This window comes from Staurois parvus, unplaced genomic scaffold (assembly GCF_062004578.1).
Source record: "Staurois parvus isolate SC_StPar_1 unplaced genomic scaffold, SC_StPar_1.0 ptg000165l, whole genome shotgun sequence".
In the NCBI taxonomy this organism is placed as follows: domain Eukaryota; kingdom Metazoa; phylum Chordata; class Amphibia; order Anura; family Ranidae; genus Staurois; species Staurois parvus.
In genome coordinates, this window is record NW_028317961.1 from 13,235,390 (window position 1) to 13,257,993 (window position 22,604).

At 41.7% G+C, this 22,604-nt stretch overlaps 1 protein-coding gene across 1 annotated transcript in view; it reads right to left on the reverse strand.

Moving 5' to 3' along the window:
• The window catches only part of IFNGR1 (interferon gamma receptor 1), a 90,879-nt gene that overhangs the window by 13,351 nt on the left and 54,924 nt on the right, over positions 1–22,604 (reverse strand). The window contains exon 4 of the mRNA XM_089676229.1: positions 6,773–6,915. Within this exon, the coding sequence (XP_089532355.1) occupies positions 6,773–6,915 (143 nt within the window). The remainder of the gene's footprint in view (positions 1–6,772; positions 6,916–22,604) is intronic.

Genomic DNA, 22,604 nt, shown 5'->3' on the forward strand with positions numbered 1-22,604 from the left:
TTTCTTTGCAAAATAGCTCAAGCTTTGTCAGATTGGATGAAGAGTGCCTGTGAACAGCAATTTTCAAGTCTGGACTATGACTGGGCCATTTTAACACATGAATATGCTTTGATGTAAACCATTCCACTGTAGCTCTGGCTGTATGTTTAGGGTCTTTGTCCTGCTGGAAGGTGAACCTCCACCCCAGTCTCAAGTCTTTTGCAGACTCTTAACAGGTTTTCTTCTAAGATCGCTCTGTATTAGGCTCCATCCATCTTCCCATTAACTCTGATAGCTTCCCTGTCTCTACTGAAGAAAATCATCCTCAACATGATGCTGCCACCACCATGTTTTACGGTGGGGATGGTGTGTTCAGGGTAATGTGCAGTTTTAGTTTTCTGCCACACATAGCGTTTTGCTTTTATGTCAAAAAGTTAAATATTGGACTCATCTGACCAGAGCACCTTCTTCCACGTTTGCTTTGTCCCCCACATGGCTTCTCGCAAACTGCAAACGGGACTTCTTATGGCTTTCTTTCAACAATGGCTTTCTACTTCCCACTCTTTCATATAGGCCAGATTTGTGTAGTGCATGACTAATAAATGTCCTGTGGACAGATTCTCCCACCTGAGCTGTGGATTTCTGCACTCCTCCAGAGTTATCATAGGCCTCTTTGCTGCTTCTCTGATTAATGCTCTCCTTGCCCGGTCTGTCAGTTTAGGTGGACAGCCATGTCTTGGTAGGTTTGCAGTTGTGCCATACTCTTTCCATTTTTGGATGCTGGATTGAATAGTGAGATGTTCAAAGCTTGGAATATTTTTAATACCCTAACCCTGCTTTAAACATCTCCACAACTTTATCCCTGATCTGTCTGGTGTGCGCCTTAGCCTTCATGATGCTGTTTGTTCACTAATGTTCTCTAACAAACTTCTGAGGGCTTCACAGAACAGTTGTATTTATCCTGAGATTACACACAGGTGGACTCTATTTAATATTTAGGTGACTTCTGAAGGCAATCGATTCCACTAGATTTTAGTTAGGGGTATCAGAGTAAAGGGGTCTGACTAGAAATGCACGCCACACTTTTCAGATATTTATTTGTAAAAAATTTTGAAAAACATTTATCACTTTCTTTCCACTTCACAATTATGTGCCACTTTGTGTTGGTCTATCATATAAAATCCTGATAAAATACATTTACGTTTTTGGTTGTAACTTGACAAAATGTGGAAAATTTCAAGGGGTATGAATACTTTTTCAAGGCACTGTAACTACTACACTGCATATTGCCTAAAATTGTAGATAAATTGTGCGATATGAGTTTTTTTTGGGGGGTTCATGGGGCTAACCCCCCTCATCCCAACCTTTTTTAGTTGGACCCTCTCATAAAAGGAAGGTTCTGGGTGAACCACATTCTATTCTAGGTGTTCTTGCCTCACTTTCGTGGGAGGGTGGCCCCAACCGATTACAGTTTTTTTAAAAATTGTTATGCACCGTTATACTTCCATTTGTTGCGCCTGTGCACAAGTGGGCATTAACTACAATGATGTTCTCTTACTCCAAAAGACACATTTCTCGCAGGCTCCCCCCCAGATATCTCAATGCTAAATATCCCACTTTCTACTTGTCAAACAGTCCTGACAAAAAGAGAGGTGTGACCATATGCTTAGCTAAAAGAGTACTGTTTACTCCCATTATGGTTATACGGGAAAAGGAAGGGAGGTACATTATGGTGAGAGGGAAATTAATGAACATGTGGTTACTTTCATCTCTTATTATGCTCCCAATACTAGTCAGTTTGACTTTTTTCAAGATATGCTTGCAGTCTTGATGCCTCATCTAGCGGGTAATGTCATCATAGGAGGAGATGGCAACATTCCCCTGAACCAAATTTTGGGTAAATATAATTCCCTTAATACAATACTAAAATATACTCCCAGGGAAAGCACTAAATTAGTTCACTTATTACATACCTATGACTTGGTTGATGTCTGGAGAGATACTCACGCCACAACCAGGGAATATACCTTTTGTCCACATGTCCACAAAAGCTATTCCAGAATTCACCATCTATTCATTTTGTACCCATTACTCCCATTTGTCATGTCCTCACAAACATTGACTACTTCTTCGTAGTCAATTGATCATTCTCTAGTTCAAATTACCGTAGATGATTTGTGGACTAAGCCTAGACCCACTACATGGCGCCTTAATGCCTCCTTACTTAAAGATCCCACTGTCTTTCATGGAGTCGAAACCACACCTCACCAATATTTTAGTGAAAATGTATCCACTGATACTTCCCCGTCCACAAATTGGGTAGCTCACACAGCTACCATTTGTGGCAAACTAATCCAAATTGCACCCTGAACCAAGTGGAATCGTGAGCTAACCATTAGTAAACAAGAGGCTAATCTTAACCCTTTGGCGTCAGCTCCTCCCGGCCATTTAAGGGTTTCGGAAACCAGGAGGCGGGGCGGGGTTTTAGGGTCATGTGACCACCATGATTTGCCGTCAAAATCCTCAGCTAATTTTTTTTGCTTTTATTCGAAACTTTATGCTTCCCCAACGCAACAGCCTACTTCTCAGACAAACGGCTTTTTTCATGATCTTCCCCTTCCACAAGTAACTCAAGACCATATGGAACTAATGGAAGAGGAATTCGCTGAGGCTGAAGTGACTAAAGCGATAAAATCTCTCAACCTTCAAAGGTCCCAGGTCTAGACGGTTTTTCAGGCCACTATTATTGGAAATTTGCGGAGATCCCGAACCCCCACTTACGTTCGTTTTTTAACAGGGTAATCCCCTACCTAGATTTGAAAACGATGCCTTCATACATGTAATACCCAAACCAGGCAAAGATCACAGTGATTGAGCAAATTATCACATGAATGCGCTTAAAAAAGTAGATCTCAAAATACTGACTAAAATATTGGAGAAGCGGTTGAACACTTTTCTATTTCAATACATCCACCCTGACCAGGTAGGATTTATTCCCAATAGGCAGGCTCCGGACCAGACAAGATTCCTTATAGATATCATTCAGCCTTGCAATCTAATTAGGACAATAAAAGGTATGCTATTATCCCTTGATTTGTATAAGGTTTTTGACTCCTTATCATGGGAATATCTTTTTAAAGTTTTACAATACTACGGTTTTAACCTTAAAGAACTCCACACCTTATACAGTGAACCTCTGGCTCATCTGTCAGTCAAGGGATATCGTTCAGAATACATCGCTATGCGCAGGAGAACCCGACAGGGATGTCACCTATTGCCTATTCTGTTTATATTAGCTCTTGAACCACTAGCCATTAAGCTCCTAAATAATCCTAATATTTAGGGCATCCCCTGTGGAGACAGGATACATACGGTAAATACGCTTTATTTGCGGACAACCTCTTACTGTTACTCACTTAGCCCATTAAATTAATCCTCCATTTGTACGTGGATTTGCAGACCCTCATCTTAATTTCAGGCCTTAAAGTCATTTATGCAAAGTCATCAGCACTCAACCTAACCCTTGATGCCCGCACTTTGGATACTTTACAACAGACCTTTGCTTTCAAATGGCAATCTGACACTCTCCCCTACTTGGGCATTGTACTGACACTCTGCCCTACTTGGGCATTGTATTGACCCCCTCATTACACACCCTGTACAAGAAAAATTATCCCCCTCTGTATAGAAAATTAACAGGAGACCTTGATAGATGTGCATTCAACCCCCTCTTTTGGTTTGACAGATTGCATTCCATTAAAATTAATAATTTACCCAGGATTCAGTACCTGTTTAGAGCCCTACCTATTGCGATTAACCTGTCTGACCTCACTCTTTTTAACCTCCTCCGCGGTATGATTTTTTTCCGATTTTTTGTGCTGAAAGCAGTACCATTTTTTTGCGTGGAAATATGTAGTTTTTTATTGTAGGCTGTAATTTTTAGGAATAACTCACTGAAATCTGTCTGAACAAGAGTCTAGTAAACATTCCGGATATGATAAAACTTGACACACGAAATCATAAATTATAATTTAATAAATAATCATAAAAAATAATAATATAATAATAATAAATTTAATTCAATAATATAATCAAACACTGAAATATGAAATACAGAGGCAAATTCACACATCGCTGAGCAAAGTCGCAAAATCGTTTTCAGTGTCTGATGACGAATTTCCCCACAAATCATTATCACTCAATTCTGCAAGTGGTTCTGATTTACTATCGCTGTTCTAAAACCGCTTTTGACGTAAAAAGGCGCTTTTTGGACGCCATGGACTTTTCTAAGTTTCGAGGCAGAAAGAACAGTCAAAATGCAGGCAGGGCACAGGACAAAGCAGTAGGGACAAAATATATGTGAAATGCATTGAAACAGCAATGAGAGCAAAAATGACATTTTTAAAAAATGACGTCACAGGGACCGGAACATGGAAGCCGGATGCCGGCATCAGGCGGAGGAGATGGCCGGGGACGCTGCAGGGGACACATCGTGGGAGCGAAGGACAAGGTAAGTGCTGCAGGGACCCCCTGAGCAACGCCGCATGGTAAGCCCGAGTGTAGCTCGGGGTTACCGCTCTTGGTATTGAAATTTTACCCCGAGCTACACTCGGGAAAACCGCTAAGGAGATTAAAAGGAAATTGCTGAAGTTTGTGTGGGAAGACAAAAAAAATGAGGGTAAATAAACGCACACTATATACTCCTAAAATCAAAGGTGGTTTGGGAATGCCAGACCTGGCTAAATATTTTTATGCAGCCCAAGTGGCACAACTTATCCACCATCACTCACGGCTATCCCATCCATAACTGATGAAGCTGGAGGCCTCTCTTCTCCCCACGAAGCAGACTGGCCACCTGATGTGGTTGAGAAAAGGGACAGACCAGCTATACTATGTCCGACGTTGTCATTTACTCTCAGCCTCTGGGATAGACTGACAATCCAACATGGTTTTAAATCTCCTCACACACCTATGGCACATTTGCTGGGAAATCCCTCGTTCGCCCAGGGACGCAACTTGCACAATGGTGGACCAAGGGCTTCCTCCAAATTGCAGATTTATGTGACCATAAAGGGGCAGTGTAGAAGCAATTTTATTAGGCCAACATCAGCTCCCATCAACAGAAATATATCAATATACTTAAATAGCACACTTCTTGGCGACCTTTAAGCGAGCGTAGGTTTGACCACTTCCACCCCAATGGAACACTTATGCAAGAACTACGAAAAGCATAATAGATTATTTCTAAAATCTATACCCTGCTACACTCTGATTCTTCCAAATTGCCTTGGGAACAAGACCTAGGTGAGCCAATGAACATTACAGAATGGGGAAAAGTAGCTCAATATGCCTCTAAGTCTTTTATCAATACCTCATTAATAGAGGCAAACTATAAAAGTGTTTTTAGATGGTATATGGTACCTGTGAAAATGGCGTTCTATGTTCCAGATACCTCTCCCCTTTGCTTTAGGGGCTGTGGTCAAGAAGGAACAGTGCTTCAAATCTGGTGGACATGCCCAAAAGTGAGGCAGTTCTGGGTTTGCACATAAAACTTTGTTCATTCCCTCACCCAGGTGAATCTCACTAAAAATCTGCAACAGGCTCTATTTGGAAGTTCATCGGAGGGGGCACCGAGACACATAAGGCGGTTGATAACCTTTATATTTACAGCAGCTAGAATCTCAATTGCGAGATCTTGAAATGGGACCGTAGGAAACTTCTATCTTCTGAAGGCCAAGTTGACATGGATCATGACAACGCCTGTCAGCGATCCTAGATGACAAAATGGCCCTCTTTGAGAAAACGTGGGGCCCATGGATCAGATACCTCACGGACTCCTAGCGACCCAGAGAGTTCCCTTATTCCTGACCTTGGATGAGAGTGAACCTTTTTTCTTCTCTCTTCTCCTCCTCCTCTCCTTTCTCTTTTCATTTTCTTCAGTTCTTTTTTTTTTTGGTTTAATTTAGTTTTTCCCCTTTTCTTTTCTCTACACCATCTGCTGTATTAGGCACACTATTATGTGGCTCCATGGTGAGCAACAGGCGATATAGTAGCGGTGTCCAGGAGGAAGACCTGTTGCATGTCATCAGAACTGTGGGGAGGAACTAGAACAAACTAGCCTTTCCTTGGGCATGGCAGAGAAGCACCGAGTTTGTTTGTTTATTCTCCTCATATACTCAATTTGTTTTATTAAGCATGATGGAGATATGCTCCAATATATTGGATTTGTTTGTAATACTCAGGAATTTTATGGTTGTGTTTTTCTGTCTATTGCAGTGCAATGTTGGAATTATGTTTTCTTAATTTTATTTATTACAGGTACTTATGTGGCGCCGTCAATTTACGCAGCATTTTACATATACATTGTACATTCACATTCAGTCCCTGCCCTCAAGGGGTGTACAATCTAAAGTGCCTTACATTCATACATACACATACTAGGGCCAATTTAGACAGGATCCAATTAACCTGCCAGCATGCTTTGGAGTGTGGGAGGAAACCGAGGTACCTGGAGGAAACCAACACAGGCAAAACATGCAAACTCCAGGCAGGAGGTGCCATGGTTGAGATTCGAACCAGTACTGCCAGGGGGAAGTGCTAACCATTTAGCCACTGTTCTGCCCCATATGTTCTCAGGATATTTTTGTACTTTCTTGGAAAACAATAAAAACCACTGGAAATTAAAATGAATACTGTAATTTTTGCATTGTTCTGTTGGCCAAATGTTGCAGCCATCCTTCTTGCCAATAGCAATCTCACATAAAAAAAAATTAAAATCAAAATGATAGCCTACCTTAGTATCATTTCCATAGTATACTATGTAATTAAGCTCTCCAAGTTCTATTTCATACACAGAGGGCACTTCTGGGTGAAAAATATCAATCACAATGATCTTCTCTTCAGTGTGCACTTTTAACTCTGGAGGACCAATAGTTCCTAAAAAAAGACAAATATTATGGTTACCTTATTTAAAGAAGAGATCATATGTTGTATATATGGGGTTCCTACCAACTAAAAGCAGCATGTGCACCTTAACCACATTGCACAAGTTATACTAAAGTCATGCTGTTACCTTTGATCATTTCCATAGCTGAAAGCAATAACCCATGTAGCCCTATTTTTACAGCCTCTGCAGTCTATTGGTGTATTTTGTTGCCACCTTTGTGGTATTAAGCAGCAGAGGCTTCACTTTATCTGTGAGAATATGACAGAATCTCTAGTAGGTGCTTCCACTTAATTAGGTCTTATAAACAAGTGCAGTCTCAATAGAGAAAATCCGTCAATTAAAATAGACAATAATTCACAAAGTTATTTTATTTGAAAGTCCATATATTGAAAAGTAGAAACATATAACCTCTAGTGAACCATCAAACTTTACGTATTCACCAGACAGAAACATTAATACATTGAATAGTCCTCATAACATATCTCAGTGAGAGGATGCTGCATTAACTTACAATTTCAGTCCTTTTCCTGTTCACACATTCAATACCTCTGCCTGTGCCCTGTAACATCCACCCCCCTCTATCTCTCCATAATTACAAATTGGCAACAAAAACGCACTGCATCACAGCATCAAAGATCAGTAGATACACTTGGTATGTCAACAGGCAGAGTAATCACCACGTTACTATATACATGTCATAATTATCCTGAATGTTTGAGGTTTCTCAGATGATGCATTCTGTATTATAAATGTGCAAAGGTTTAAGTGCATTGCATCAGATTTTAACATGTAAATGCTAACTCCACCTAAAACTTAAAAATTTCAGCTTCATGTAGGAACTGGTAGACTGAATCATGATCTTGATTCTTATATTTCTCAGATACTCCAATGGCAAGAATTCAATGTAGCCTTTTCCAGCAACCAAAAGTGAGGGTACATTTTTCAGCTGACTTTTCCAGCTATAAGGGTCTGACATGGGAGGGATGTTTTGGGCCACTATCTTGTAGGATGAACCCCTGACCAATTAGGCTTAGACCAAAGAGTATAAATCAAAAAAAGGTAGCGCTTATTAAATCAACTCAGTTCAATAATATGTAAATTAACTTTCCTCAATTTCAATTGTCTTCTCTTTATAATCAATTGCTGTAATTCCAACATTCTTTTTTTGTTGTAACTCTTTTATACCAATTTCAATTTCACAAGGAAAAATGCCTTTATTCCTAAATTGGATGTTCTTTATATCATTCTCCACCGTATTTTTAAATACTTCAAGAAAAAGAAGAATAGGTGCAGGAATTTTTAATTTAAGTAATGTAATTTTATCAGAGAAAGAAATGAAGGCACTTGATCTGGGTTTGAAATATGTTCCATGGGCCAATATTAATAAATTTGATACATTCATAGATGTGTAGAAGTTTGTGAGAAAACTAAATATAAAAACATTTTTTGAGATAAATAAAAAGTCAGTGAATAATGAAAAAGTGCATCTTGAGAATACATTTCAACATAGTAATTTAAAAAATGCATCTACGTTTAATCCTAAAAATAAGGGAAATTAATTTCTTGAAATATTTAAAAATATGGTGGAGAATGATATAAAGAACATCCAATTTAGGAATAAATAGAATAATAAGGCAATTCTGATCGACTTCAACAAATAAGGAATATAAGATTAAATCACTGATATCTTGAGGCTCTACACATGTGGTTTATTTTAGAATGTTTGTGCCATTTTCAGTACGTGAGAAGAACAGTGAAGGCACTGAAAACTAGAATAGGAGAACATATCAATAATATTAAAAAAGGATTTGACAAACAATGTCTCCAGACACTTCAAGTTGCATCATAATTGTGATCCGAATTTACTGACTTTTTGGGGTATTGATAAAATTGATCAACATTGGAGAGGAATAGATATGCTAAAGGAGGTTTCCAAAAAGGGAAACTTATTGGATTTATAATTTAGATACCCTCAGGGGTTCAATATTGACATCAATCTTAATTGTTTTCTCACAGACTTCTAGATAGAAATAATATGGATATATAAAAAAACTGTGTGATGTTAAATGTAATGTCGACCAATTTTGTTGTATACCCCGATTAATATCTGTGGGGTAGATAGTTGACATTGATGTCTATCATACAGTCAGGTCCATAAATATTGGGACATCGACACAATTCTAACATTTTTGGCTCTATACACCACCACAATGGATTTGAAATGAAACGAACAAGCCGTGCTTTAACTGCAGACTGTCAGCTTTAATTTGAGGGTATTTACATCCAAATCAGGTGAACGGTGTAGGAATTACAACAGTTTGCATATGTGCCTCTCACTTGTTAAGGGACCAAAAGTAATGGGACACTTGGCTTCTCAGCTGTTCCATGGCCAGGTGTGTGTTATTCCCTCATTATCCCAATTACAATGAGAAGATAAAAGGTCCAGAGTTCATTTCAAGTGTGCTATTTGCATTTAGAATCTGTTGCTGTCAACTCTCAAGATGAGATCCAAAGAGCTGTCACTATAGGTGAAGCAAGCCATCATTAGGCTGAAAAAACAAACCCATCAGAGAGATAGCAAAAACATTAGGCGTGGCCTAAACAACCGTTTGAAACATTCTTAAAAAGACGGAACGCACCAGCGAGCTCAGCAGCACCAAAAAAACCCGGAAGACCACGGAAAACTGTGGTGGATGACCGAAGAATTCTTTCCCTGGTGAAGAAAACACCCTTCACAACAGTTGGCTAGATCAAGAACACTCTCCAGGAGGTAGGTGTATGTGTGTCAAAGTCAACAATCAAGAGAAGACATCACCAGAGTGAATACAGAGGGTTCACCACAAGATGTAAACCATTGGTGAGCCTCAAAAACAGGATGGCCAGATTAGAGTTTGCCAAACGACATCTAAAAAAGCCTTCACAGTTCTGGAACAACATCCTATGGACAGATGAGACCAAGATCAACTTGTACCAGAGTGATGGGAAGAGAAGAGTATGGAGAAGGAAATGAACTGCTCATGATCCTAAGCATACCACCTCATCAGTGAAGCATGGTGGTGGTAGTGTCATGGCCTGGGCATGTATGGCTGCCAATGGAACTGGTTCTCTTGTATTTATTGATGATGTGACTGCTGACAAAAGCAGCAGGATGAATTCTGAAGTGTTTCGGGCAATATTATCTGCTCATATTAAGCCAAATGCTTCAGAACTCATTGGACGCCGCTTCACAGTGCAGATGGACAATGACCCAAAGCATACTGCAAAAGCAACCAAAAAGTTTTTTAAGGGAAAGAAGTGGAATGTTATGCAATGGCCAAGTCAATCACCTGACCTGAATCTGATTGAGCATGCATTTCACTTGCTGAAGACAAAACTGAAGGGAAAATGCCCCAAGAACAAGCAGGAACTGAAGACAGTTGCAGTAGAGGCCTGGCAGAGCATCACCAGGGATGAAACCCAGCGTCTGGTGATGTCTATGTGTTCCAGACTTCAGGCTGTAATTGACTGCAAAGGATTTGCAACCAAGTATTAAAAAGTGAAAGTTTGATTTACGATTATTCTGTCCCATTACTTTTGGTCCCTTAACAAGTGGGAGGCACATATGCAAACTGTTGTTATTCCTACACCGTTCACCTGATTTGGATGTAAATATCCTCAAATTAGAGCTGACAGTCTGCAGTTAAAGCACATGGATTAGATGCCTGATGTATTAGAGGGTATTGCAAGTTGTTTTTCCCTCTTTTTTTCATAATTTTATTTAATACATATTGTGAATCGGAATGTAGAGTTCCGCTTTAATGATACTGGCCCTTTAAAAGATGATTGTATGAGATATTGCCCATATCAAGTATTTCTGTGGTATTTTATAATTGTATTTGACAGTATATTATTGGGGCTTTAGGTTGCCTCGTTATCACATTTGTATAAAGATGATTTGTCCTGACGGTAGCCAGCGGGGTATAAATTGCTGGCATGTAGCATCCTTCTGCTCCATGAAGACGTCAAGTGACGAAACGCGTAGGTGGAGCCTCAGACTGACATCACTACGTTCGGATAGCTGCTGGCGTCTCTGGCTTCTAAAACAGCTTTTGTGTTTGTGCGGTTCATGCTAGTATTGGCTTATGGCACTTTACCATGCGAGTGGTTTGGATATGATTTTAAATGAAATAGCTGCTATACAGTATTACACTATTGCCTGCTTTGTTCTCTTCCCTTTTAGCCTATATACTATATGAAGAGTCGGATAATATTGGAGAGTCTTTTTGCCGTGGTTACCAGTCTGCAGACCTTTGCTCCCAGAGAAAATGCGCAATTTGCTAGTTTATAATATTACTAGCAATTTGCTCTGGTGAGTTTATTTATTTCTATTGGTGAAGGATTGTTGCACATTGGTGATGGATTTCTTTACATCGTATTATTTGAATTGAAAGACATTAGAGACATTTTTTTGAAGCACATTTATTGTATTTTATGAAATTTATATATATATTTGTATAAAATTTTTTATTTATTTATTTTTGTCACCATCACAAATAAGTGTTGATATATTTGTTATAAGATTATTACTGAATTGAGGTGATTTAATAAGCACTACCTTTTTTTGATTTATACTGTTACCTTTATTAGAGGGTGAGATTTAGCAGCTTACCACAATAATATAATTTATGATTTTTTGGCACTGTATTCACTTATATGTTATTTTATTAGACCAAAGAGTAGTGTGTGTGCTGCTGCAAAATGCTGTGGTAGGTCTTTTGGTTTAGAGTGCCAGTGACTCTGTCACTGGTAGTTGACTCCAGATCCAATAAAAGAGCCCCAAACCATGACACTGCCACCTCAATGTTTGACAGCGGATGTCACACTTTGGAATCATTCTTCTCATCAGCAGTATCTGTGACTACTATCGGTGTCCGGCCAAGCACTTGTTAAAGCTTGTAGGAGTTTTCATTCTGCTCTGACTGTCCTATAAGGCTGCATAACCCCTGGCCCTCTGTCCGGACAGTGCTGATTGGCCCTGTGCTGATCACCTGCACCCTCCCAAAAGAAAAAAAAAAAAAAACCTACTGCCATACACACTAAACTGAGCATGTGCAAAGTGACTCCTAGAGGTCTATACTATTAGCAGATGGATTGGGGACAGTAGAAGGGAAGGATCCAAAGACAGGCTCAAACTGTCTTTTTATACAGTACATTACGAAGAATTAACCCCTTAGGTTGCACAGTGAGTATAGCAAACATGCTTTACTGCATATACAGACTGATTTTACTGTTGTGGCTTTAGTAACTCATTAAGATTTTGATAATTTGTCTATTGGTACTTGTGTTTGGCCCCACAAAGTCTCTTTATTACTATTACTGCCACTTGACTTGCTAAACCTACAGTTTAACATTACTCTTCACAATTGTAAGTGTTTCTTGCTAACTTAGACCACAGTTAAAGCAATACTAAACGCTTCCATTTTTTTTCTAAAAATAACAAACATGTCTATACGTATCTACTGTGTGCAGTGGATTTGCACATGGCAGCCCAGATCCTCCTTTTCTTGGGTCCCCCACAGGCTCTCCTCGCCCCTCCCTCCAGTCAGGTGCCCCCACAGCAAGCAGCTTGCTATGGGGGCACCCATTGCTCCGTGTGTCCATTCACACATTGAACCATGGCTCGGCCCCACTCCCTCTCTCTTCTCATTGGTTCACTGGCTGCAATTGACAGCTCCTTTCTCTGCCAATGAGGAGAGGGGTCCCCGAATAGGCGAAACTCCAATGCACATTGCTGGATCGAGGGGGGGTAGGTGAGTATTAGTGGGGCTGGGGTGGATGCTGCACAGAGAAGGTTTTTTACCTTCATGAATAGAATGCATGAAGGTACAAAACCTTGAGCCTTTACAACCACTTTAAGTTGTTCTGTGAGATGCCTCTCAGGCAAGCTGCCAATTCATAGAAACTTGGTTTTGATTTTGTTGTTTTTTGTTTGCCTGACCTGTCCCTCTCAGAGCTTTCACATGTTTCCAGGTTTATTTTGATAATTTAAAAAACTGTATTTACTGACACACTGAGTTTCATGCAAACATTCTTAATGTTCTGTCTGTGTTTCTTTATAATCTGCTTTTATATAGACTGAGGGTATTTAGGCACTCATCAAGTATTGGGGCACCTGTAGGATTTGTGTACATCAACTTTTAAGGCTTAATTTACTTCCATTGCTGCAGAAAAATTGTTAACCCATTAACTGTTGTCTAATGCATCATTTTAAATTTTACAATAACTTTCTGTTTTTGGTAATCTAAACGTTTATGTTTTATTCTCTAATAGTTTACTGCTTACCTGTGTTCTAAAACGACTGAGCAGTAGTATACAATTTAAAAATTAAATATATGGGCAGGGTTTTTGGAACATTAACCTCTCGGAAAGGTCCTGATCTCTTCTTTAGATCAGAACCTTTCCCGATCATGTGACCGCTGTGACGGTGTGTCATGGTAGTCACAAGACCCTAAACCCAGCCCCGCCTCCTGAAACCATTAAAGGGCCGGGAGGCGTCGGCGCGAAGGGGTTAACATACACAGATAGGATTATTTACATGAAGCTTATTTAATTAACCATTTGCCCTCCAGAGGATTTACCCCCCTTCCTGACCACGCCATTTTTTGAGATACGGCCCTGCATTATTTTAACTGACAATTGCACGGTCATTCAATGCTGCACCCAAATGAAATTTACATCCTTTTTCCCCCACAAACAGAGCTTTCTTATGGTATTTGATCACCTGTGCGTTTTTAATTTTTTGCGCTATATAAAAAAAAAATTCTACAATTTTGAAAAAAAAAACCTATATTTTTTACTTTTTGCTATTAAAAATGTCCAGTAAAAAAATGTAAAAAATTTAATTTTGTCATAAATTTAGACCAAAATGTAATCTGCTACATGTCTTTGCTAAAAAAAAATCTCAAAACGTAAATTAATTGGTTTACGTGAAAGTTATAGCGTTTATAAATGGCGATATATATACACTGGAATTTTTTTTTTTTTTTACTAGTAATGGCAGCAATCAGCGACTGCGAAAGGCATTTTGACACTGGGGGGAACTGACTTGGTGTCACTGACATTCCCAGTGACACCAATACAGTGATCAGTGCTAATAAAAAGCACTGACATTGTACTAATGACACTGGGCAGAAAGGGGTTAACATGTGTGCTGTTTTACTATGTGGGCTGTGTGTTTATTTCACTATAAGCACACTGCATTGTATGGCTCAACTATGCAGAACTATACAAAGCAGTGTGCAGGAGCTGACAGGGGAGAGATCTGTATTGTTTACAGATTGCAGGTGCCGGCTGGAAATCACTGGCAGGGACCCGGTGACTGACAGCCGAGGCTGCAAATGGCAGCATGGGTAGGGTGTATATATATATATACACATGATTTTGCATACCCATTCCGCCCTGTAGCAGTATTTCTGCTATGGGGTGGCGCGGTTAACATACATATTCAAAATAAACTAACAAAAACCAAAGTTACTGAAAAAGACTAAATGCCCTTTATGTTTGATTAATCTTTCAGCCTAACTCATGTGTGTGTGTCTATCTATCATAAATAAATACACACACTGTACAGTATATATGTATGGAATTTTGACTTACCTGTAAATTCCATATCTTGGAGTACAGTACAGGATGCAGGCTTCATTAATCCTGGATTATAGGCTCGTACCTCCAGGTGACTGGACACGGACAAAGCTGTCAAGGACACACCCTCTGGGCTCTTCTTCACTAACACTAACTCACTCTGTGAGTTTTGTTGCAAGCAATGCAGAGTAACCATAGAATAGAAGGGAGGATACCCAGTGTCCTGTTCTGTACTCCAAAATAAGAAATTACAGGCAAGTCAAATTCCTCTTATCTTAATCGTACGGTACATAACACAGGCTGAGTATTTATAGTACCTGGGATGTCCCCGAGCAATAAATGAAAAGGGTGGGCACAACCAGGCAAACAGAATTGTGCCAACAGGCCCAACAACAAGGGTCAACAGACCCAACTTAAGTAGAACTATAAGTTCGCTGCAAGAACCTTGAGACTGGATATCCACCTGGTAGGCCTTTAAAAATGTATGATCAGAGCATCAGGTTGTGGCCTTACAGATGTTTGGTGCTCAAATGCCCAGGAAACCCCTACTGACCTGGTGGAGTGGGCACATCAAGAGATGTGTAAACTCTGGTGATCCATTGTCTTGTCCATCGAGCCATGATAGACCTGGAAGCAGGATAACCCTTGACAGCATAGGAAAAATAGGAAGTCCATCTTCCTGACAGAAGCAATGCTCTGAGCTACTCTCATGGCTCGGACTATGTCCAGACAATGAAGAGTAATTTCTTGTTTTTTATTATTTGTAGCAGGAATATGGATGACAGGACTAGGTCTTCATTAAGGTGGAAAGACTGATAGCACCTTGGGAAGAAAGGATGATCTTGGGCATAGGACTCAGGGCCGGGACAAGAGGTGGATAGTAGGGACGGCTGCCCTGGGCACTGTGGTATCATGAAGTGGGGGGAGGCACCACAAGGAGATTGGGGAAAGGGATTGGTGTTGAGAAGGGGAGTTTAAGGGGCATCAGAGGATAAGAACTGTTCTAGAGAGGGAAATTTGGGGAGGTGTACTAGGAGTGGTGATTTGGGGGAGATTTGTGTTGGGAGCGGGGTGGGATTTGTGCTATAAAGGTAATATGGTGTGTGTGGGGGGTTTGTGCTAGGGAGGGATTTGGTTTTTTTTTGGGGAGGGGGGGAGATTATTAGGGGGTATTTGTGCTAGGGAGGATTGGTTGTCCAGGTTGTGCTTGGAGGGTAAATTTTAGGGGTAGAATATCTGTGATAGGATGTCAGGGAGCGAGCCAGACACACAAGGAGGTGCAATTAAAGGTAGGTTTATTAATATAAAATATGACAAGAGTCTATGCAAGTCCAACAGCGGAAATCGTAGCCAAAGCCGGGGTCAAGAGCCAGGAAGAATCATCGCCAGAGCCGGGATCAGGAGCAAGGAAGAATCGTCGCCAGAGCCGGGGTCAGAAGCCAGGAAGAATGGTCGCCAGAGCCGGGGTCAGAAGCCAGGAGGAGTCCTAGCCAAAGCTGAGTCGATATCCAGGAAAGCAATGAGCAGCTAAACAGGAGCTTGCTGTTGTGCAAGAGACAGGATTGAATTCAATGGACAGCCACAAACAGCAGACTTATATGTGATAAGCCGCCACCTCCTGGGGGAGGAGCCGCAGAGGGCTGAAAGCATAAAGGATCCCACAATGCTTTGCAGACACCTAAGATGGATGCCAGCACATGGAGCAGCACAAGATCTGAGGAAAGGTAGGACATTGACAGTACCTCCTCCTCAAGGGCCCCTCCCCCTCTGCGGCTCAACATAAGGCTTCTGTGAAAAGCGGGCGTGAAAAGCGCAGAGGAGGGCAGGAGCATGAACATCCGCGGAAGGAACCCAGGAACGCTCCTCGGGACCATAACCACGCCAATGGACCAGGAACTGCACCCGACCGCGGACCAGCCGAGAGTCCAGGATGCGGCTCACCTCATACTCCTCATTACTGTCGACCCGGATAGGACGAGGCCGAGAGGCAGTAAAGCGATTACCGACCAGAGGCTTTAACAGGGATACGTGGAAGACATTGGAGATATGCATCCCAGGTGGAAGAGCAAGGGCATAGGCAACCGGGTTCACCCTGCGGAGGATGCGGAAAGGACCAGCAAAACGGGGAGCCAGTTTCGGTGCGGGCACCTGAAGATTGAGGTTACGAGTGGACAACCACACCCGATCTCAGACCTGGTATGAAGGAGTGGGCAACCGTCTACGATCAGCCTGGAGCTTCTGGCGCTGAGCTGAGTCCTTCAAGGACCTCTGGATCTGCCCCCACGAGGAACGCAGGGCAGCAAGATGGTTATCCACAGCTGGAATGTCCTGTGGCGAGAACAACTCAGGCAATGCAGCGGGTTGGAATCCATAGTTGGCCATGAAGGGAGACATCCCGGAGGAGGAGTTGACAGCCGAGTTGCTCGCAAACTCTGCCCATGGCAGGAGATTGACCCAATTGTCTTTATGGTCAGAGATATAGCAGCAAAGGAATTGTTCCAGGGCCTGGTTGGAACGCTCCGCAGCCCCATTGGACTACGGGTGGTAGGCCAAAGAGAAGGAGAGCTTGATACCCAACTGGGAGCAGAAGGCACGCCGGAACCTGGACACAAACTGGCTCCCACGGTCCGAGACAATCACCTTACGCAACCCATGCAAGTGAAAGATCTCCCTGGCGAAAACCGTAGCCAGTTCTTGCGCAGTCGGCAATTTTTTGAACGGAACACAATGGCACATCTTGTAGAAACAATCAATGACCAGAAGAATGACCGTATGGCCTCGAGACGCAGGGAGGTCTACAATAAAATCCATGCCCAGGTGTGACCAGGGACGCTCCCCATTGGTAATGGGTTGCAGGGGCCTGCCATTTATCGCCTCGAAGACCAATGGAGTAACTCAAGCCTGCAGAGGAATGGAGTACTGGGCAGCAAACGAACTGTCCATAAACAACCCGTCAGCACCAGAGTCTACCAATGCCTGGGCCGTCACCGAGCCTTTCACCCAAGAGAGGACAATGGTGATTAGCGGTTTATCTTTGCGGGAAACCGGGGGCGAGGAAACTCCACCCAAGATCTGCCCCCGACAGGATCTCAGGTGCGAGCGTTTCCCGGATGGACTGGACAGGACTGCTGAAAATGCCCACCGAGACCACAGTACAGGCAGCGACCCTCCGGACCCTGAGAAGCCCGCTCCCCCTCGGAAAGGCGAGCAAGCCCCTTTGGTATATTAGGGTTGAGCGCAGTAGGTTTCCCCTTTACATATAGCTATCTTGGATTTTAAAGATGCCAGATGTTCACCTTGTCTCTGTGAGACAATAACTGACCTTGCTTATTCCATGAGAAGTTTTCAAATCTGAACGTATCTGTTGAGGGCTTTTAGCTTTAAATTAGGATAAAATACCACCAATGGGGTTTGGGGGTATTAAATCCTTTGGACCTGTCTTGTGGGAGTATTGGAACAAATACTCCCCGGGACAAGAGATGGTTCAGTAAATTCTGCAAATCTTACTGTCCCTTGGCAGATTTTGGTTGATTTGAAAGAAAAAAAGGGCTTTCAGGAATATTTGCTGGGCTTTGTGGTCCAAGGCTTACATCAAAAGGAAGGGTTGAACTTAAGTTTAGAAGTTGAAGCCTGGGTAGAGCGACTGAGTTTTGAAAGGGTAGAAGCTCTTGATAAGGGACCTTTTTGAATCTCCCACTGTGGAAATAGCACCTTAATCTGTGATCTCTTCAATGAATTTGTCAATTGCCTCACCAGAAAGATGGGTTTAAAATCTCCAATCTGCAAAATCTTTGAATGAAGGAACATATTCAGTTGGTACAGTGAGATGTTTAAGACTAAAACGGCAGGATCGTTAATGAACTCTTTTTCCACTTGATAGAGTTTGGCAAAGATTTTCTGAATACATTTTTTTCTGGTTTGACCCTGTCGCTACATATTGACTATTTAATTGTTCATTAATGGTGAAAGTCTTCATAGATTTTGCAGGTCTCTTCTAAGTAAAAGGACATTGAGATTGAGGAAAATCAAGTTTGACAACGCTGAGACTTTTTCACACACACATGGGTTGCAACTTCAGATGTATAGGAGTCTGGGGGGATGAGAAATCTTATGCAGCCTCCTATAACACTGCCTTTGGGTCCTTTTCACTTTCACCTCTTCTAGGCCAGGGATATCAGGATCCACCTCAGGTACAGGAGGAGGAGCTGGGAAAGGTGCTTGGTGTTTTGTAGACCTAGACAGAGATAGCTTTATTAAAGTCATTCATTGTCCATGAAATTGTGACATAGTTGCAGAAAACTCCCTTTGTCAGGTAGGCCACCTGTTGCATGCCTGAGACAACTGGAATCGGATGCAAAGACTATTAAAGTGGTTGCAAACTCTGGTTTTTAACTTGTACCTACAGGTAAGTCTATAATAAGGCTTACCTGTAGGTACGGTGCACGTTTAGGAGATATTTACCTGTGCAGAGTACCGGTGCATGCATTCTGAATAAATGGCATTATCGTGCTGTTCCTTTAGAGGTGATTGCTGCAAAAAGTGGTGCACGCGCAGCAGTACCGTCATCGCAGCTCGGCCATTCAAGCCGTCAGAGCCCCTGAACCCAGGAGAAGGAGCAGGTGAAGATGGAAGCCCTGTCAAAGGTGACAGTACGCTGCTGGAGGGCTTTGTTTAAAGGTAAGTTTCACATAATGTACTAGTATGCAATGCCTACTAGCACAATATGACATTGCCTTGCAGGGGAAAACTTTTTTTTTTTTTGGATAGTTTACTACCGCTTTAAAATCGGGTCCTGCTCTGATGGAAGGGAAGCATTGTCACTCTGAGGCTGCAAGTTTTGTGGGCCTTCAGCAGAGTGAATATTCACCTGGTGTCAAGCACATGTAGTAGTGAGCCCTTGTAGATTGCCAACTTGGGGTTCACCAGTGCACGGAGTCTAAGCCCCAGCCTGCTTCTTCACCAGAGCCCCTGATGGTGGGGATGGACTTGCAGCAAGCTGGAATCAGGTCACGGCCCCCAAGTACACCAGCTGAGGATGCAGACACCACAGTAAATCCGATAAACAAGCCGAGGTCAGGACGTGCAGAAAACAAGCCGGGGTCGGTACACATGTAGTCAGGTGCAGGCTACAGGAGTTTGGAACAAACAGGAGCTCAGAGAACTAGGAAGTTGCTCAAGCAAAGTGGGCTAGACTGAGCGTGTCTTATATAGACAAGCAAACTTGGAGGTGGGCCAGGAAGTGATGGAAGGGAAGGAAATAAAACCCAAAGAATAGCAGACGACGCCCATAGGTGAGCACAGACAAACTACACATGTGAAAGGAACCAGGAACAGCACCGCAGCAAGGAGGTAAGAATACACAACCAAGAAACTGCAGGTTAACTAGTGACACCTAGGCTTTTCCTTGGCTCCCTTTCACCTGGTTTCTGCCATAGACATGGGTGAGAGTACTTTCCTGTGGGGTACTCATAGAGTGGGGTACAGAATATAAGGTAACTGTGTCCAGAAGAAATATGTAGAAACTTAGGTGCAGACCTTCCAGCAGCAAAGTTCTTGCGATAAAAGGTGGGGAGGGAGTGTCTGAGTACCTTATAAAGATTTCAGAAGGAAGTGGCAATAAAGTGTGCAACCAGTAGTGTGATAAAACACCTGGTCATCTACCCGAGAGCTCTGAGTGGTTCAGTTTCACAGTCAAGTTTGAAAATTTTACACTATCAAAGTAAATATGTTCCAAACACAGCGTTGATTACACTGTTCAACAAATTTTTATTTTTTGCCAGTTTTGGAAACAAAAGGATCCATTTCTTAATGAATTTCACATTCTGAGTTCAAATATAACAATGAAATTTGTCAATTGGCTCTAGTTTTTCTGTAAACGGAAAGTTTTCTACTATAGGCGTAATGACTACATAATGCACAATAATTATATAGATAGATGTCTTTCCACAAATATAAAGCAAGTGATATTGACTACATAACAAAGCCTAAATGGCATAATATATTGCATAGGATTACCAAGAAAAATTATAGCCATAAGCTAAGTTGAATCATTTTAATACTTAGGATTCTCACTAGTTTTGTCTTCAGTTTGTGTCGGTTTTGCTTCTCTTGGCTTTTCTCTTGTATTCGAGGAAAGGGCTATCTCTTACAACTGCACGTGACTACACGCTTCAGGTTCTTCCTCACTTGACTCAACCACGAAGGATTCTGGTGCTTTAGGAATTGGTAGCCCCTCTCCATGAGGAACTGGACGTATTGCCGGGAATATTTGGATAGTGCACAGATAACTTTTTCTTCTTATTTAGCCCTTTTACAATTGGAGGCACCATACAAAAGTAACAATTACTAACATGATCTGTTGGCTCTCTCCAAATCATTGGCACAGCGAAAGGCATAGATGCCTTTTTTCCATTCAACCATTGCTCCAGTGCCGTCCCACAAGAATTGCAGCATATATGTGGTGCCCAGCTCTTGTCCTGGTCTCCTATCTTGCAGCCAAAATACAAGTTGTAGGCTTTCTTAATCATTCCGGTTATCCTCCTTTTTTGTGAGATAAAAGTTATTTCACCGCAGATATAGCAGAAATTATCTGCTTTATTCACACAAGTTCGAGGCATTACTGAGTAGCCTATATAAGCATAAAACGAAATGTAAAGACGCTGTCAAACTACAATCAGCTACAGATACTGCAGCATTTATGCAGTGAAGTGATGCAATTAAAGGCTAATATTGCATCATCTCAGTATACATGCAATTTTCTATTGGTCACCAGTATCAATTGCGCAATATGCAGCTGAAGTTGCATCATAATTTTGAATGGCTTACGTCATTAGATGGGTGAATATATCATGGAAACTAGAGCCAATCAACATTTTTTAGGGTCATTTTCGTTTTCAGCACCCCAAAATTATGTAAGATTAGCTAATTTTATACCCAAAACTTTTTACCTGTTGAACAGTGTTATTACAGTAACAGTGGGAGATACAGGGTGATCCTGTCTTACCTGTCCATAATGCTGGACCATAAATAGAGTTCTGGCTTTGCTTGTCGCAGGGGGCATACCACCGAAGGTTTCTTCAGGATCTGGGTTCCACTGGAACGGACAGCATCCCTGGACCTGTATTGAACTCTGAGGCTGACTAGAAGTGTTGCACAAAGTGCCGAGGTGAGAGTCCGTGCAGGATCTAATCCCAGCAGCAACATTATAGGCTGTCCCTGCAGAGGACAGTCCAGACACAGCTGCCAAGGTTTTACTGAGGTTGCAGTAATCCAGATGCATTGCTTTTGTTGTGATATTAGAAGACAGGGAAGAGCTAAATGAACAGCCTTAAGATAAAATAATAAACTAGTTAAGATAAGAGTGATTTCTCAGTAAGGGAGAAGGGATTAATCACTTTAGGACACTAGCAAAAACTGAGGACTCAAAGAAGGGGGTAGAGTTTTCGGGGAAGCACCCAAGGGACGTGTCCTCAACTGCTATACCAGTGTCCAATCACCTGCAGGTACCAGCATATAACCCAAGAATCTATGAATACTCAGCCTGTGTTATGTACTATACGAGTAAGATATATCTCACACACACACACACACACACACACACACACACACACACACACACACACACAAAAGGATTTATATTTCAGTCCATCAGTCTAGAAATTTACACAGCCCAAATACACAGCCCAGCAAGCCTCATGATTTGACTTCTGAATTAGGCAGCACAGTCAGGTCACCTCCCTGAACCCAGCCTGTGGCTGGAAAGTAAAGGAGCAGCAGTAAACTGTTAAAATCGTCAGCAAAACAGTCATAAAACCTCTTGCACTTTGTTGTTGATGAAATCATCTCTCTGATCTCCTATTGGCATGTTTCTTCATAACTGTATGTAGGTCACCAGACTGGCCCCAAATGCTGCCATTTCCTCTCCCTATTGGGATGCTGCTATACAGGGATACACAGGCTAAAATCAAGTCCAATTTAGGCATTTCTAGTAATTCCATTTAAAATGTATTAAAATTTCTATTACTAAATGCATAAATACTTCAACTGATGTTTTTCTAAA